Here is an 18,638-nt window from a genome sequence, read left to right as displayed (position 1 = left end):
AGCACCGCTCCGCTGGGCACCGCCATCTCAAGCACCGCTCCGCTGGGCTCCGCCATCTCAAGCACCGCTCCGCTGGGCTCCGCCATCTCAAGCACCACTCCGCTGGGGCCCGCCATCTCAAGCACCGCTCCGCTGGGCCCTTCATCTCAAGCACCGCTCCGCTGGGCACTGCCATCTCAAGCACCGCTCCGCTGGGCACCGCCGTCTCAAGCACCGCTCCGCTGGGCCCTTCCTGTCAAGCACCGCTCCGCTGGGCCCTTCCTGTCAAGCACCGCTCCGCTGGGCCCTTCCTGTCAAGCACCGCTCCGCTGGGCACCGCCATCTCAAGCACCGCTCCGCTGGGCCCCGCCATCTCAAGCACCGCTCCGCTGGGCCCCGCCATCTCAAGCACCGCTCCGCTGGGCACCGCCGTCTCAAGCACCGCTCCGCTGGGCCCTTCATCTCAAGCACCGCTCCGCTGGGCCCTTCATCTCAAGCACCGCTCCGCTGGGCCCCGCCGTCTCAAGCACCGCTCCGCTGGGCCCTTCCTGTCATGCACTGTTAACGGTTCACTGTGCCCACCATGCCTCCTCCTTGACCAGTGGAGACTGTAATCCACCTGATGGACTGTGGCTTTGCACTTCGCAGGATGGAACAGTGGGCAAGCCACCCACTGTAGAGACTTGAGAGACTGTGGCTTTGCACTCCCCAGGATGGCCGAGTGGGCATCCCACCCACTGTAGAGACTTGAGAGACTGTGGCTTTGCACTCCCCAGGATGGCCGAGTGGGCATGGTGGCCCCTTCGTGGATCTGGCGTCGTGGAATCATGTGGCTGTGGTGCCCCCCCCTTCCCTTCCCCCTGAGGTGCCTGTAGTTTTTTCATCAGATGCCCCTGCAGTGTTCTCTCCAAAGGACTCAGGTCTCCTGTGTGGGCTTTGCCCTTGTGTTGCTACACTTTGGCCCACGGACACTTTGAATCTCGTTAGTTGTGCAGGACTTTTTGCCTCGGTATTTCGTATGCACTGGATATTGATTTTGGAGATTTGAGTTGTTATTGCTATTTGACCGTGACTTATCAGTGGTTTTTATTTCCCATAAATTTCGAGTCACTATTTAATTATGTCCTTGTTTTCTTTACGGGGGTTTGGGTGGTTTCACTGTGACTTGTTGCTCTGCATTGGTGTGTACATGGTTTGGGGGGGTGGGTGTATCGCGTATGTGTGTGCACGTGACCTTTCGTCCTCCCCCCTCCCCTGTGTCGTAGGTGCAGTACTCACCGTTGTCGTCTGCGCCGGCGTTCGTACTCGTGGTAGATGAGCAGGTAGACGAGAGCAGGTAGGATGTTTAATTCGGGTTCCATGCTGTCCTCCTTCCTCGTGGAGTGCGTAGAGGTGCACGTTTTCCCGTTCGTAGTCTGTTTCCGCCGTGTTTTTATCGGCAGTGCTCCCGCCCCGGAAAAGGTGGCGGATTGGCCGGTCATGATAGTGTGGGCGGAACATTGTCTGCCGCCTGGCTGTTGGCGGTGACCGCCGCGCTGTTTGTCGGTCCCGCCGTGGCGGTCGGAGTGTTAAGTTGGCGGGCTGTGTTGGCGGTTCCCGCCAGGGTCAGAATTCCATTTTTTGGACCGCCGGCCTGTTGGCGGGTTGGCCGCCGCTTTATCACCGACCGCCAGGGTTAGAATCACCCCCATAGTTCTGTTCTTAGCAGCAGGTACATTAACCCTCTATGATACTTTATGGCGAGTCAAAGCTGACACAAATCTCCCATCTCTCTCCCTAGCAGGACCATTGATCACAAGAGGTGTCTTGACATTTCAATTGATTTTGGAAGGCTGGAGACACAATAAACTTTTCAGAAGATGCTGTTAAATCGCAAGTTTCTAAGTTATTGCTAAACACAGCGCCCCCCTGATGTCAGCGCCCCCTCTTCCCCCCCAATCCAGGTCAACACCCGGTTCGGCCGCACCGCTCGAACCGCCCTAAAGCCGGCCCTGCTTCTAGACAAAGGAGGCGGAAAACACACACATGATAATTCGGTTCCAAACCCATATGGATTTTTTTTGCTAAGACTTGGCTTCATTGAGTGGATAATGTTAGGATGTCAAACGGTGCCAACTGTCAAGGTGGCATTTGTTTCACGCTGGCCTGTCGTGACCCCTGATGTAGGAGTAAATAGCTTATCTCCGTGAAGAGCGGAGAACCCCTTGTTTTCAAGTCCTCGCTCCAGAGCTAACAGTTATTGGTCCTAATTTTGCGTTGCACGCTACTGGGCGGTTTTTACATTACCTCGATCTTGTCACAATCAGTGGTATTCTTTCTGTGCAGTAAAATCGCTCTATTATTGTGAAATTTACGTGTAAAACGTCATGGAATGGGGAATTACCGGGTGAGCCGAGCTCTACACCTATAAAACTACACGGAATATTCCATGCGGTTTACCGCATACATTTACCGCCTACTTTAAACAGGTGGTAAATGTATAGGTGGGCGGTGCATGCAGAGGGCAGGAGAGGGAATGGGAAGACTGGTCATGGTTGACGTTTTGCTTTATTTGTTACTAAACTATGACATGCTTCAAGAGTTCAGACTGGGTGTTTCACATGGAGGGAGGACACATCCCCGACTGGTCGCTTCATGGTACTTCGAGACACTGTAAACGTAGGTACAAGCTAAATACATTAGTGGAATTCAGACATACAAGATGCGCTTCGTAACATAATGTGCATTTGTGCACACGTTCACGCTGAAACGTATTTCGGTGCTGAGATGACAGATGTTTATTGTTACTCAGCTCAGTTCTACACGTTTTATCGACCTCGGAAGGATGAAAGGTTGAGTGGGCCCGTCAGGTTTCAAACCTGTGGCTGAGGTCGAACACAAATACCTGGACTGAATGCATTATTCCGCTGAGACACCATGGAGGACACAAGCAGTCCCATGGGCTGAGGGCTGCAAGTGAGAGTCCTGAGAAATGAGGGCAGTGGAGGACACACGGACTGCGTTAATTAGCTCGTAGCCTCACCCATCTTCGGTTTCATGTTTGCTCTGGCTGCAGCCGCACAACCTAAATCTGAGATGCTCATTATAAGTGATAGACATTTGGGCCCATATTTATACTTTTTTTTCGCCGCTTTGTATTTTGTAAGTTTGCGCCGCCCTTGCGTCAAAAAGCGGCGCAAATGCGGCGCTAAAAAAATATTAGTACTCCTGTAGTACAACATCACATTCTGATACACGACTGTTCACAAAAGGATGGATGTAAATCTGTGCATCGCGGTCTCCTATACCATTGTATGCATCATGATACATGCGCAGCATTTTCTGCATTCATGGATCAACCAGTGAGGAGTGAATGTGGAAATGAAAAGGAGGGGTGGGGGTCAGAAATAAGTTCTCCCAGACAGGGTATAAGTTAAAATATTATTAGCAAAAGGCATTGTCTGGCTGAAATAAGGAGTCCTAAATATTATCTCTTTGGGTATAGATTTTCTATTATTAATACTTTTTAAACGATATTTAGGGCACAATATTTCTGTCCAAGTATTATTTTGTTTACAATATTCTAGTACCGAACCAGGGGGAAAGTCAAGGAGAAGCACAGGGTGAGTCCTGAGAATAAAAGGACACATCTATAAAGTCTACTCGACTTAAGTATTTCCACTGGCCAAACAGGCTCAAATCTACTCCAGCTCAGCCTTGAAGTATGCAACACACCGCCCATGGCCACTCACAAGCACTGTAATAATATGATACAGACATTAATAGAGCCTGGCTATACACCTACTGACACACACCACAAACTACACTCAAACCAAACATGCATGGCACCCCGCTAAAAAATACCATATGTTTCGAAACCACAGTCAAAGCTATTCCTTCTGTCCACAAACCACCACCTCAAAGTGCAGCAAAATGCATCACAACAAACGTAAATATACACCTCCCTGCTGTAGACATCCACTTTTCCCAAATGCTATTTCCAAGTAGATCATTTCACCAGTACACGATGCCTTGCCCCTTTGGGGACCCCCACCAAGCCCAAAGGCTTGAGTAGTCTCCTTCCTACTCTTTTCACTGGTTTTTGAAACCATGCCATAAATCTATGTCACATACAGGTACATAGTAGAATAAAGCTAACACTGGGATTGGCCATAAAAAGTATAAATGCCCACTTCTAAATCTCCCTAGGTGAATGACAGGGAGCTCCAATATCAATCCCCTTGGTGTTTACAATACTAGAACGTCATTGTATCTTGTTTACATCCACCCCACCACACTTACCACATGTTTCCATCCCTAACCCATCGTTTCCAAGTCCACTCTGGACTGTAACTGCTTTCTTTAAGATCCCAATTCTTTTCATATAATCTTAATTACATTTCCACTCACCACCAAAACTTTACTGGGGATCTAAACTCCATTGAGCCATTCATTTGTCTACCAAGATTGTTCACATTCACCCAATCCCTCATCTGGATGCTCATTTTTTACTGGAAGTACTCTCCCTGCTATCATAGTACCTCTTCTCCTTTCCCTTTCCCTGGGAACATTCTGACCCAAGACGTATTTCACTATCCAAAGTTTCCAAATTAACTCTCCTTTGAGCACACAGGGACAGCAAAGCTGGCCACAGCTTTGATGAGTGCTCCTACCTCTAAGGACCACAAAGAACTACCTCTAAGAGCTGAATGGGGGCAGCGGGTTACTGTTATTGGACCACAATACGCTCTTCATAGCTTCTTCACTGTCTACCTTGTACAGCCTTGCCCATTGCATTCATTCAATCAGCACTCTTCATTAGAGTTCGGTCCAGCGCAATTCTGCAATGATTTATTTTACAGTGTTGAAGAAATTTAGGGCCTCATTTACAATAAATGACACAGCATGGAGCTGCAAACCAGCTTGCTGCGTGGTGCTGCGTCATTTTGGAAGTGAAGCAATGCGTCGTATTTACAGAAATACGACGCATCCCTACACTTTCCCCTATGCCGGAGCACACATTTTTTGAAATATTGTCCACTGTCCAAAGTATTCCCACACTAAGTTATTCTGCTTTACAAAATACATCCACTTATTTTGAATGGTGCTGTTACTATTTAGGTCTACTGGGTAATGCCTTGCTGCAAAAGGGCTTTGTGATTAATATGTTATTTATTTATTTATTTATTCAATCCAACATTTTTTATTTTGGTACACATGGTGATGCGTCCCTGTTGGGATGGAAAGGTAAGTGACCAACTGCATTGTTGTCTGGATGCCTAATGCTGATTTTTGTTGTCATAGGCAAGCATGGATCATGCGTGTGCACCATGACATAGGCCTGTTTTACATACTACAGACTTGTTGGACTGTGGGAGGTGTCCAAAGTGCTACTCTCATAGTGGTGGAAAGGTACTGCCTTCACCAAGAGTTAAGCAGCACAAGCGCAATGGCGGCTGCGCACCGTGTAGTGATGAGCAGGAGTGAACAGGTCCTTTTTAACCTGTGTTACTGGAGTGAGGCATACAGGCTCATTCGCCTTTTTAAAGTTCCGCTGCTGTGTGCTTAAGTCACTCTTGGCCTCCCGCTATCAGATGAAAGTGTTGCACAGCACAGGAGTGGTGATTCTGCGCTGGAATGTATGTGTGCCTGTTAAAGGTGCAGTTCAGGGATAGAGCAGTGCTGTGCAGTGCATGCATGCTGAGTGTGTGTACTGGGTGTATATATACCAGAGAGGTATACATTACATAACAGATGTACTGCTGTGCAGTGTGTGCACAGTGAAAGCATGTCATGGAGTTATATGTGCTTGAGAGAAGTACAATGCATGACGGGTGAAGTGTTGTGTACTGCGCACATGGTGAATGTGTGTGCTCGTAGTGGGTGTCATTGCATGTAAAGCTCTATGGACACATTGCAGAAAGGCTGTGGTATGGAGAAGCGCACACAGAGTGAATGTATGTGCTGAATGTCTGTGCACATAGGCTAGCGCAATACATGGAGGTAAAAGTACTGGACAGTGTTTGTGCTGCGTATGTACACTGAGTGAGAGTGTGCCTGCACTGGTACATTTTATGGAGGACACGGGGTTCCACTTTGGGCAACCCTGTCCTGCATGGTGAAGACATAAGGAGGTAGAGGATGCCCTCAGGTAAATTTGTAACTCCTGCGGGGACAAAAAAAACAGCATCTCAGATTTGCATTGTTTAATTTAGGGGGCAGGGCATAAGGCCCCACTCCTCAAGCCGTTTTTGGCCGGGGACCCCATTCCCCTGGGTCCTGTTTACTTATAGAGGGTTGTGGTCCTCCTCCCTGAGCCGTATTCGGCTCCCGGGGACCGCCATCTCCAAGGTCCTAATGTATTGCATTATTTCAATAAACCTGCATGGTTTACATTTTACTTCTGGCTCTTGGGGATGCATTTCCTTGAAATTATATTTTATTTATCTTGTATTCTGGTGCTGCTTAGGGGCACATTTCCTCATACATGCTTCATGCTTAACACTGTCCCTGATCCTGTGTAGGTGCTTTATCAGGCAGGATCGCGTCACCACCTCTGTTAAAAGGCCCAGTTGACCGGCAATCTCTCAGTCAATTTGGCCACATAACTTACCACTAAATAAGAAAGTACTTTTTTACAGTAGAAATGCAGTAACCCTTGCTTTTTATTCTTCTGACCTTCAGTATCTACAGCAAATGTGAATCTAAGTAGGAATTCAAGGAAGGTAGAATGATGATTCCTCATGCAAGGCCTATAAACTCTGGCCCAGTTGTACTTCTCCAAGACACAGACAGAAAGTTTACATATGGCTGTCTCACTGTACAGCTCATGTCAAGACACATATCCAGGGTCCTTCACATGCCCCTACCAAGATAGTACTCCGCTGTGCAATCTCAGACCTCCAGTACTCAAGCACCCACCATTTTACATCCTGGTTGCGTTACTCCAGTCACAGCTTCTTAATCCAGAATATACATCAACAGCTCATATGTCCTGTACTCATGTGCACCATGTGCTTGTCTCCATAAATGCCTCCCACATGCACTAGGCACACACTGCTTCTCCAATGTATAACATATGCCTCAAATGTTTTCCACAGGCTTGAGCATCCAATCACATGGTATCGGAACTTCAAAATTCTGTGCTGCCAATCATGCAGCATAGATTCGAAGCGCTCCTGATGACATACTCTCTGATCTTAGAGAGGTGTAGTCATGCACAGAACTCTAACTGACCATGACTTTAAGAGTGTAGGCAATGTTAGCAATGGAAAATATTTATTCTGGGATTGCCTACATTGGGTGCAACAAAAGGGGGCTTCATGAGGAATGGATAATTCATTGTTTTTCCCCAAACTCTGCCCCAAAGAAATTGGAAAAAAATAATAATGTGATAGTAAAGCTGTTCCAGTTTACTCGATTGGTCGCCACTGCATTTTAAGACGGCTGAGGGGGTTATGTAGTGCGTTAAGTGGGCTCAAATATATTGGCAGAGTCATGAGGGGCCACATCATGAGGAACAGAACCAGTGATGGCTGATGTATTATTTTTAACACACTCTTCCGCCAAACAAATTGAAAACAAGGAATAATGTGAGAGTAAAGATGTTCTGGTCACAAACTGTGTGTTAAGACAGCTGAGGGGTAAAGCAGTGCTTAAAGTGGTTTCTAAGAGGTGGGCTCTCTGATGATACTGTGGCCTAAGTGGAGAAACTAAGAGCAGTGGCCTCTGTAACTCTGGGCATATCCTTATGCATGGAACGTAGAATGACCGTGCCCTCCTCGTCCTCCAGGTTCTCATCCACCTCCTCATTCTTCTTCTCGTCTTCCTCCTGACCCTTCTGCTCTGCTCCTTCTCATTGTCCTCCTCCTTCTCCTGTTCCTCCTTGTCCTGGTCTTTCTCCTCCTCATCATCATCATTTTTCAGGTTGTTCTACTCCTGGTCCTGACCTACGCCTTCTGGCACTCTTCCTTTCACTGCTCCTCCGCCCCCTTTAGGTTTTCCTCCTGATGCTCATTATACTGCTGGTTCTCCTGTGTCCTTGTCATATCCCAGGCCCTTGTTTGTGTCCTGTTCCTAATGGTCCTCTTTGTAGTCAATGGCCATCCTCCTAGTCCATTGTATTCCTGGTTCTTCTTATTCCTGATCCTCATCCTCTTGGTCCTAATCTGTCTGGTCTACATGTACCCATGGTCCTGGGTTTTTATTGTCACTTGCTCTCCTCTTCTCCATCATCCTCATCCTCCTGGTCTGCCTTCTGGACCTTCTCCCCTGGCCCCACTTCTCACCCTCACTGTCTTGTTCTTCCTGGCTCTGAATTGGCCACCCTGGTCCTCGTCCACCTGTTACCGTTTCTCTTGCCCCTCAGCCACCTAGTCCTGTTCCATCTGGTCTTCCTTGCCATGGTCCCACGCGCCCTGTTTCTCTGGCTCTTGATCATTCTTGCCTTAATTCCCTGCTCCTTTTGGTCCTCCCTGGCACTGCTCTTCTGTTCCTCCGGATACTTGTGGTCCTAGCCCTGGCTCTCTAGAGTCTCCAGGCCCTGGTCCTCCTGGTTCTGACCTTCATCTGTCCCCCATACTCATAGCAGTTTTGGTCCTGCTGGTGATCCTGGTCCTCCTAATAATTATTCTTTTCTTCCTAGCCTTACACCTTCCCTGGCCAAGGTTACACCTTTAGGTATGTCAGGGTTTTGCTTTTCTTCTTTTTAGCTGCTTCAAGATTGTTATGATGGGGAGGAGGGGAGAGTTGGAGTACAGAGAAAGAGAGCCCAGTAGGGACCCTTTCCAGCCCCTCTTTTCGGGTTTGTTAATCATGTTTTAGGTCCACCCTCTACAGCAAGCTGCCTGGGGCAATGTGGCAGCCCTTGGAGGCGTTGGGGAGCTTCCCTGTGAGCCATGGCAGTCTGCTCCTTCACAAGGCGCACATCCGTGCACAAAGGGTTAAGATCTCTTAATGCTGACTATTACCACTGAAGAGTGTGGATTAGGATGCCAAAAAACATAATAATTGTGCTTTTTCGCATTTTTTGTATATTGGAGAGTGTTCAGCAGCACTTCCCACCCCACCAGCAATGATGTGTTGCAAACGCACTGACAGAACAAAGGAAGCATTGACAAAGCCGACACGCTGCTAGTCAAAGACATGTCCATTTGCTTTGCCAATGCTTGTTGTCTTTGCCACTGCTGAGTATCGGAAGGAGATGCCCGCTGAAAACACTGCAGTTAAATCGCCTGCTGCAGGGGTGTTTCCTGGGTGTTTCAGATAATAGCAATAATTTAACTTAGGTGGTCAAGGCACATGCTGGAGCCATCTCTGATCACAGGTTTAAACTCTCATTAAATAGCATGGAGGGTTAATGTGCCTGCTTCAGACCATAGCGCGTAATGTGTAAGTCATAGATTTGTGCTTTTTGTAAGAGTCACATCTCTCAGTCGAACTTCACAGGCATGAAAGCGCAGATAATTTATTTTTAGTTTTTTTTCTTCTATTATTAGAGCAACAAGAAAGTATTATGCCAAAATTCGCAAGTAATTGACGGAGTGCCTGCAGCACAGCCGCAACACCTCGTATGATTCCGCTAAAGCCCTCTCCCACCAGCTCTGGCGCTTTATCGCGATACTTTGCAGAGATTCAAGTCTAGGAGCTAGCCACAGCAGCCGCGTGAAGGGACATCTAGAGAGCGGGTTAGAAGGGGCATTTGTTTGAGCGTATTTCAGGAATTTAAATTAAGACCCCGTATTTAAACTATTGTTGATTGCGGCGTATTTGGTAGAGGTGGAATAGCGCAGCGAGGTGGGCGGCTCCTCTCTCGGCGCCTTCAAGTGCTTGGATTTAAGACCCGTTGACCACACGTACCTTTGTCTGCTGTAAAACGTGACCATTGGGAATTAGGGGGCATGAAAGCTGAGGGAGATAGAGACTTCCTCGGGCCCCTCTGAAGCCACCCCCTCCCCACTACCCACCCAAACTCCAAGATCCAGGCAGGGAGCGCTTCCCTCAAATAGTTTTGGGAATTACTGCGGGCCCGTTAGGGTGCGGTGACGAAGTCTGAGGGAGGTGGCATGGAAACTTTCTAGGGAAATCGGCCTCTAATTAATCAGTGCCAGACGCCCGGGGGCACGGATAGTTCGGCGGGCAGGGAGCCTGCCGGGGCTGTGCTTGAGTGTCTTATGAATATTAATCTCCAGTGGAGGGGAGGCGGGGGGAGGGTGTAACAGAAGACAGATGTGCCGGGGAGGGATCCCTGCCCCACAGCTGGGAGCCCGGGGTCCGGCTGCTTCTCAGACCTGGAGTGGGGGCTGCCGCCAGCACCATGCGGGCACAGTGCGGGCCCCCGGAGGTACTCCTGCTGCTGCTGGCCCTCCTCCTGCCCCCGGGGGCGCGGGCCTGCCCCAGCCGCTGCCTCTGCTTCAAGGCCACGGTGCGGTGCATGCACCTGGGTCTGGACGCGGTTCCCGCGGTGCCGGCGGGCACCGGAGTGCTGTGAGTACCTGGCGGCTTCCGGGTGTGAGTGTCTCCTCTTGTATGTAGTGCCCAACTCTGAGCGAGGGGCATCGGTATAGCCACCCGGCCACTACTGTTAGTGCGTGAGTACCTCGTATGTATGTATATACTCCAGGAAGTGCTGCGAAGCAAGAGGCGCCCCCTTAACGCGCATCAGGGTGATGAGAGTAGCGCTGTGTCTGTGCGTGAGTACCTCGTCCTGTACTTGTGTAAGTACTCCAGGCAGTGCTGCGAAGTCAGTCATCCTCACCTCAGTGTGAGAGGCGCCTCCTTACCGCGCATCAGTGTGATGAGAGTACCGCGGTGTCTGTGCGTGAGTACCTCGTCCTGTACTTGTGTAAGTACTCCAGGCAGTGCTGCGAAGCCAGTCATCCTCACCTCTGTGTGAGAGGCGCATCCTTACCGCGCATCGGTGTGATGGGAGTACCGCGGTGCCTGTGCGTGTCACTGCGTGAGTACCTCACCCTGTATGTAAGGACGTACTCCAGGCAGTGCTGAGAAGCTAGTCATCCCCACCTCTGTGTGAGAGGTGCTTCCTTACCGCGCATGGGAGTGATGAGATTACTGGGGTGCCAGTGCGTGTCACTTCGTGAGAACCTTGTCCTGTACTTATGTAAGTACTCTAGGCAGTGCTGCGAAGCCAGTCATCCTCACCTCTGTGTGAGAGGCGCCTCCTCACCGCACATCGGTGTGATGAGAGTACCGGGGTGCCTCTGAGTGTCACTGCGTGATTACCAGATCCCAACAGAAAGAAGGCACCACCGACCTTGCTGTGATGCAACAGCCGCTCTGCAGTATGCTGTTTGAGTATTACAGCTATTGAGAATGCAGCACACATAGAAGTAGCAAATAGTCATTATTTAAAGATTTTTTATGTGCAGGAAGAGACATTCCTGCACATAAGCAATCATTCATGGCATTTTGTTCTTTCTACATGTGCTGCAGAAAGCAGCACACAGGAAAACGCTAAAAACAAGGACGAATAAAACTATTTCTCCTAGTTGAGCTACTCTAACCTCACCTCTGTGGTGGCTTTAGTTTTTGGCGTTGCCTCAGGTTTACGCTTATTCGTAAATCTGGGGCACTGTCGTAATGCGATGCGTGTTGCAGTGGAATGCACACAGCAACACCCATAGAATGCCACTTTCAAACAAAGTGATGCATGTAAAGGGGCCGTATTTACAATGTGGCGTTAAGCCACAAAGAGTGCCCTAATGGCGCCTTGCAAATATGAAAAAGGGCACAGCGCCACCGGAGCGTTGCTTAAAGTGACGCTGTTTGTTTTTTAGCTGGTGGGGAGGGCTCTGTGAGGCACATTTATATTTTTGCTTTGCCCCTAATGAACCCTTGCACTGCACCGTTCCTTGTGGCCTGCTAGCAGCAACTGTCCTCTCTCTCAACATCCACCCGTCAGCTAAATTGCTTCTTTTTTGATTTTAGCTTATATAGCGCATCCACTTCCTCTTGCAAGACATATTATCTGACAGTGAGCTTAGAGCCCCACCACTTTGGGCCAGATTTATGACCATTTCATTTTGCCAGTCTCTAATTGCGACTTTTTGAGATTTGCAATAACAGACTCGCAAAATGAAATGTACAGATGCGTCTCAGACACATTTAGCGATTCCAAATGGGGTGGCAAAGACCTACCTCATCAATATTCTTGAGGCAGGTCGCAATTTACAACCCTATTGGGAATTGCCACACTCACATGGATGGTGGCCTTCTGGAGACTGAAGACCACCAGGTCTGTGACTGATTTTTAAATAAAGCAGCTTTTTTCTGAAATGCAGCCCGTTTTCCGATGCATTTAAAAAAAAAAAAAAAAGTTTTCTTTAAATTTTTTCAGCGTAGACAGTGGTATGTTAGACCACTGCCTGCTCTGAAAAAATATTTAAGCTTCATTCACAAAGGGGAAGGGGCCCCCATTTGGTGGTAACTGTGATTGTTTTGCTACCACATTCACAGTCGCAAAACAATCTTACATCCGCCTGAGTTTCACTATGATGAAGAGACGCCCTTGGCAGGCCCCTTCCTAATAGCGACTCTGCGAGTTAGTAACAGGTCACCAACTCGCAGAATAGAATTGCTATATGGGGAAAAGGCTTTCATACATCTTGCCCATATTGCTTACCATTGGTTAGCTTCATTTTCCTTCTCATTTGCTTGCTTCTTGTTTGTGAGCTGTGTGCGTCTTGCTATCTCTTCTTGCGTTTGACCCTCTGCTGGAGCATGGTTGCATTAGTACGTCCTTCCACGGACTACTTTTTTCAGGTGCTACCATTTTCTTTGTTTAAGCATTCCGTGAAAGTGGATGTGTTTTCCTGCTGTCTCCCTCATGTGATTCGCTGCTCCCATTCCTGCCACGCTCCTTGTTCCTCTTTTTTCCAGTGTACTTCACCCACTTTTGCTTTTGGTCCACCAGATCCACTTTTCTTTTGCCTGTTTGGTGCTTCCCATCCACACCGCTCAGTGTTGGTTATGCCACCTCCTATGCCACATTTTGCTTCCACTCCTACTCGCGTCCTGTGTTGCTTCTGCCCCTTGTCCCCTGCGTTGCTTCTGGCCCCTCCCATTCCCCCGTGATGCTTCCTTCCCCTTGTGTTGCTTGCCCTGATCCACTTTAAAAACCCTGTAGCTCTCCTGTGTCGCTTCTGCACCGCGTCGCCATGTTGTTCCGCCACCCACCTACGCCCCATGATGCTCTCACCCCCAAGTTGCTTCCTCTCCCTAATTTTGAAGAGAAACAAAACGTTTCATCCGTTTTTTTTCCTTTTTAGTAACCGATCCAACTCAGATCGAAAACTAAAAAGAAAGAAAAAAGCAGCAGGGGCATTTTGTAGGCCTGGTGTGTTTGTGCCAACAAAAGGACCTGGCCAGAAGCGTCAAAAGCTTTTCTTTAAAAAATGCTTTAGCCATGCGTCAAGCACAGGGGACTCTGTACCGCATGGCTAAAACCACTGCCAAAACCGACAGGTCCCTAAGGTGAGACCTTTTGGATTTGCCAATGCTTGCTCCCCGTGGCTCCTAGCCTCTTCATACGTGTCCTCCTATATTCTGTGTTACCTCTTTTACTGACGTGTATTATACGGTTTATCATTTGCTTGGCACGTCGTTGCATAGAAATTGTTTGGCACCAGTTAGAGAAGTCATATGCGAGCAGTGAGGTTTTCTGTTCTTGAAAATACTTAAATAAATATAGCAAACAAATGGAAATCAGTGATGGCGTCTGTGGAGGCAGCAATGCAGAGCTGTGCGGCTCTGAGTCCTTCTCTCGGTATGACCCAGAGGCCCCAGCACTCATATCTCCAAAAGCAGGATGCTCTGGTCCTTGCCTCAGGAAGAGGAGTGATGTGGTCAGGGAGAGAACTGGGATTATTCCAATTGGGAGAAACAAGCAGGGGCTGTGGTTAGAGGTTCTTACAATCTGCATTACTTACTTTTTAAGGGAGGCACTGGGGATGTGGAGAGATGTTCTTATCGGGTCAGTATTCTTAAGGCTTGAATTACTTCCCTTTGGAGGGAGACACTGAGGCATTGCAGAGATATTCTTATAACTTGCATCACTTTACTTTGAAGGGAGACACTGGGGCGTGGAGAGATGTTCTTATACCTTGCATCACTTCCCTTTGGAGGGAGACACTGAAGCAGTCGAGAGATAGTTTTATAACTTGCATCACTTCCCTTGGGAGGGAAACGCTGGGGCTGTGGAATGATGTTCTTATACCTTGCAACACTTCCCTTGGGAGTGAGGCACTGGGGCTGTGGAGAGATGTTCTTATACCTTGCAACACTTCCCTTGAGAGGGAGACATTGCGGCTGTGGAGTGATGTTATTATACCTTGCAACACTTCCCTTGGGAGGGAGACAGTGAGGCGGTGGAGAGATGTTCTTATAACTTGCATCACTTCCCTTGAGAGGGAGACCTTGGGGCTGTGGAGAGATTTTCTTATAACTTGCATCACTTCCTTTGGAGGGAGACACTGAGGCGGTGGACAGATATTCTTATAACTTGCATCACTTCCCTTGGGAGGGACTCGCTGGGGCTGTGGAGTGATGTTCTTATACCTTGCAACACTCGCGTTGGGAGGGAGACACTAGGGCTGTGGACAGATGTTCTTATTCCTTGCAACACTTCCCTTGAGAGGGAGACACTGAGGCGGTGGACATATATTCTTATAACTTGCATCACTGTCCTTGGGAGGGAGATGCTGGGGCTGTGGAGTGATGTTCTTATACCTTGCAACACTTCCCTTGGGAGGGAGACACTGGGGCTGTGGAGAGATGTTCTTATACCTTGCAACACTTCCCTTGAGAGGAAGATACTGGGGCTGTGGAGAGATGTTCTTATACCTTGCATCACTTCCCTTTGGAGGGAGACACTGAAGCAGTGGAGAGATAGTCTTATAACTTGCATCACTTCCCTTGGGAGGGAGTCACTGGGGCTGTGGAGTGATGTTCTTATACCTTGCAACACTCGCGTTGGGAGGGAGACACTAGGGCTGTGGACAGATGTTCTTATACCTTGCAACACTTCCCTTGAGAGGGAGACATTGTGGCTGTGGAGTGATGGTTCTTATACCTTGCAACACTTCCCTTGGGAGGGAGACAGTGAGGCGGTGGAAAGATGTTCTTATAACTTGCATCACTTCCCTTGAGAGGGAGACCTTGGGGCTCTAGAGAGATTTTCTTATAACTTGCATCACTTCCCTTTGGAGGGAGACACTGGGGCAGTGGGGAGATATTCTTATAACTTGCATCACTTCCCTTTGGAGCGAGACACTGAGGCGGTGGACAGATATTCTTATAACTTGCATCACTTCCCTTGGGAGAGAGACACTGGGGATGTGAAGTGATGTTCTTATACCTTGCAACACTTCCCATGGGAGGGAGACACTGGGGCTGTGGAGAGATGTTCTTATACCTTGCAACACTTCCTTTGAGAGGGAGACATTGCGGCTGTGGTGTGATGTTCTTATACCTTGCAACACTTCCCTTGGGAGGGAGACAGTGAGGCAGTGGAGAGATGTTCTTATAACTTGCATCACTTCCTTTGAGAGGGAGACCTTGGGGCTGTGGAGAGATTTTCTTATAACTTGCATCAATTCCCTTTGGAGGGAGACACTGAGGCAGTGGGGAGATATTCTTATAACTTGCATCACTTCCCTTTGGAGGGAGACACTGAGGCAGTGGGGAGATATTCTTATAACTTGCATCACTTCCCTTTGGAGGGAGACACTAAGGCGGTGGACAGATATTCTTATAACTTGCATCACTTCCCTTGGGAGGGAGACACTGGGGCTGTGGAGAGATGTTCTTATACCTTGCAACACTTCCCTTGAGAGGGAGACATTGGGGCTGTGGAGAGATGTTCTTATACCTTGCATTACTTCTCTTCGGAGGGAGACGGTGGGGCTGTGGAGAGATGTTCTTATACCTTGCCTCACTTCCCTTTGGAGGGAGACACTGAGGCAGTGGAGAGATATTCTTATAACTTGCATCACTTCCCTTTGGAGGGAGACGGTGGGGCTGTGGAGAGATGTTCTTATCGGGTCAGTATTCTTGAAGCTTGAATTACTTCCCTTAGAAGGGAGACACTGGGGCTGTGGAAAGATGTTCTTATACCTTGCAACACTTCCCTTGGGAGGGAGACACTGGGGCTGTGAAGAGATGTTCTTATAACTTGCATCACTTCCCTTGGGAGGGACACCCTGGGACTGTGGATAGATGTTCTTATAACTTGTATCAATTCCCTTTGGAGGGAGACGGTGGGGCTGCAGAGAGATGTTCTTATCGGGTCAGTATTTTAAAGCTTGAATTACTTCCCTTAGGAGGGAGACCCTGGGGCTGTGGAAAGATGTTCTTATACCTTGCAAACTTCCCTTGAGAGGGAGACGCTGGGGCTGTGGAGAGAACCATATCGGGTCAGTATTCCCAAAGCTTGAATCACTTCCCTTGGGAGGGAGACACTGCGGCTGCGGGAGATGTTCTCATAACTTGCTCTTCTTCCCTTGAGAGGGAGACGCTGGGGTTATGCAGGGACGCTCTCATAGGGCCAGTATTGTCATAGCTGTAATTACTTCCCTTAGAGGGGACCCACTGTGGCTCAGAAGAGATATATTGGACCGTGTCCGCAGAAGAGGCGTGCGCGGGCTCGGGGGAAATGTTCTCATAACTTGTTTCGCTTCCACTGGGAGGGTCAGAGTGGGGTTGTAGAGAAACGTTAGTCTAATGTCCTAAAATAACAGGAATCACATCCACTGAGAGGCGATCAGTCACAGGCTGTGGAGGGATGTTCTCATCAGGCTAGTGTCCTTATAAATTGAATTATTTCCACTGAAAGGACCCTGGAGGGACGGCTGTTTTTTTCTCTAACAATCCCTCAAACCATCCTCACCTCAGAGGTCACACGCCGTTCTCTCGGTATCTATTCATCAGCATCCACCCTCAGAGAACACACGCTGTTCTACCGACCACCAGCCATCCACCCTCAGAGGTCACACGCTGTTCTCCCGACCACCAGCCATCCACCCTCAGAGGTCACATGCTTTTCTTTATGTATTGATTCACCAGCCATCCACCCTATGAGGTCACACACCATCCACCCTCAGAGGTTACACGCTGTTCTCTAGTTATCGATTCACCAGCCATCCACCCTCTGAGGTCACACACCATCCATCCTCAAAGGTCAGACGCTCTTTTCTCTGTATCAATCCGCCAGTCATCCACCCTCAGAGGTCACACGCTGTTCTCTCGGTATTGATCCACCAGCCGTCCGCCCTCAGAGGTTACACGCTGTTCTCTCGGTATCGATCCACCAGCCATCCACCCTTTGAGGTCACACGCCATCAACCCTCAGAGGTCACACGCTGTTCTCTCGGTATCCATCCATCAGCCATTCACCCTCAGAGGTCACACGCTGTTCTCTCGGTATGCGTCCACCAGCCATTCACCCTCAGAGGTTACACAACACCCACCCTCAGAGGTTACACTCCGTTCTCTCTAAATCGATCCACCAGCCATCCACCCTCAGAGGTTACACGCCGTTCTCTCGGTATCGATTCATCAGCATCCACCCTCAGAGGTCACACACCATCCACCCTCAGAGGTCACACGCTGGTCTCTTGCTATCGATCCACCAGCCATCCATCCTCAGAGGTCACACACTGTTCTCTCAGTATCGATCCACGAGCCATCCACCCTCAGAGGTTACACAACACCCACCCTCAGAGGTTACACACCGTTCTCTCTGTATCGATTCACAAGCATCCACCCTCAGAGGTCACATGCGGTTCTCTATCAATTCACAAGTCATCCATCCTCAGAGATCACACCCTGTTCTCCATCATTTCACAAGCCATCCACTCTCTGAGGTCATCAGATGTTTCTCTGAGTATTAATTAATCGGAGCTGATACCCAGACCGGATTTACTAAAGTTTGAGTATGGACTTTTTGGGACACCAATTAGCTTGTGGGCCTTTAGATTAGTGAGTAAATGAATGCAATCTTTTACGTCGTGCTGCGTCACTTGAGTGCTCGTACAACACATTAGGAATGAGGACTTCTCTTTGCCATCCACATTTATAGATGATGCTTTGTTTCTCTCCGTGCCAAACCCTTCGCCATTCACCCTCGGATGTGACACTCCGTTTCTCTATGTATCAATCCCTGAGCTATCCACATTCGTAGAGGACACTTTGTTTCTCTCTGTAGCAAAACTGTTGCAATCCACAATCATAGATGATGCTTTGTTTCTCTCTGTACCAAACCGTTCACTGTTCCCCCTCTCATCTAACACTCTGTTTCTCTCTGTAGTTGTCCCTCAGCCATCCACATTCATAGATGACACTTTGTTTCTCTCTGTACGACTCTCTCAGTCATGTAACCTGAGTATAGCAGTCCCTCAGCCATCCTCTTTTATAGATGACACTTTGTTTCTCTCTGTAGCAAACGCTTCACCATTCACCATCAAATCTAGCAAATCTCTCTGTATCAGTCTCTGAGCCTTCCACATTCGTAGATGACACTTTGGGGCAAATTTATGAAAAGTGGCACATCATGTCATCCTCTTGCGACTCCCAACTGGCACCTAACGACACCATGGTTGCGCCGTATTTACAATATGGTTCACCATGGCAGTTGTTAGCACAATAGCGTCAAAATGTTTGACACT

The 18,638-nt window shown here is 48.6% G+C and overlaps 1 protein-coding gene across 1 annotated transcript in view; it reads left to right on the top strand.

Moving 5' to 3' along the window:
- Nucleotides 1–10,199: 10,199 nt before the first annotated feature.
- Nucleotides 10,200–18,638, top strand: part of LOC138303797 (peroxidasin homolog) — a 193,013-nt gene continuing 184,574 nt past the window's right edge. Inside the window, exon 1 of the mRNA XM_069243211.1 lies at nt 10,200–10,443. Coding sequence (XP_069099312.1) covers nt 10,274–10,443 — 170 coding nt within the window. The 5' untranslated portion in view covers nt 10,200–10,273. The remainder of the gene's footprint in view (nt 10,444–18,638) is intronic.

The sequence above is a fragment of the Pleurodeles waltl genome, chromosome 7 (genome assembly GCF_031143425.1).
Source record: "Pleurodeles waltl isolate 20211129_DDA chromosome 7, aPleWal1.hap1.20221129, whole genome shotgun sequence".
In the NCBI taxonomy this organism is placed as follows: domain Eukaryota; kingdom Metazoa; phylum Chordata; class Amphibia; order Caudata; family Salamandridae; genus Pleurodeles; species Pleurodeles waltl.
This window is presented reverse-complemented; position numbering and strand designations above follow the sequence as displayed.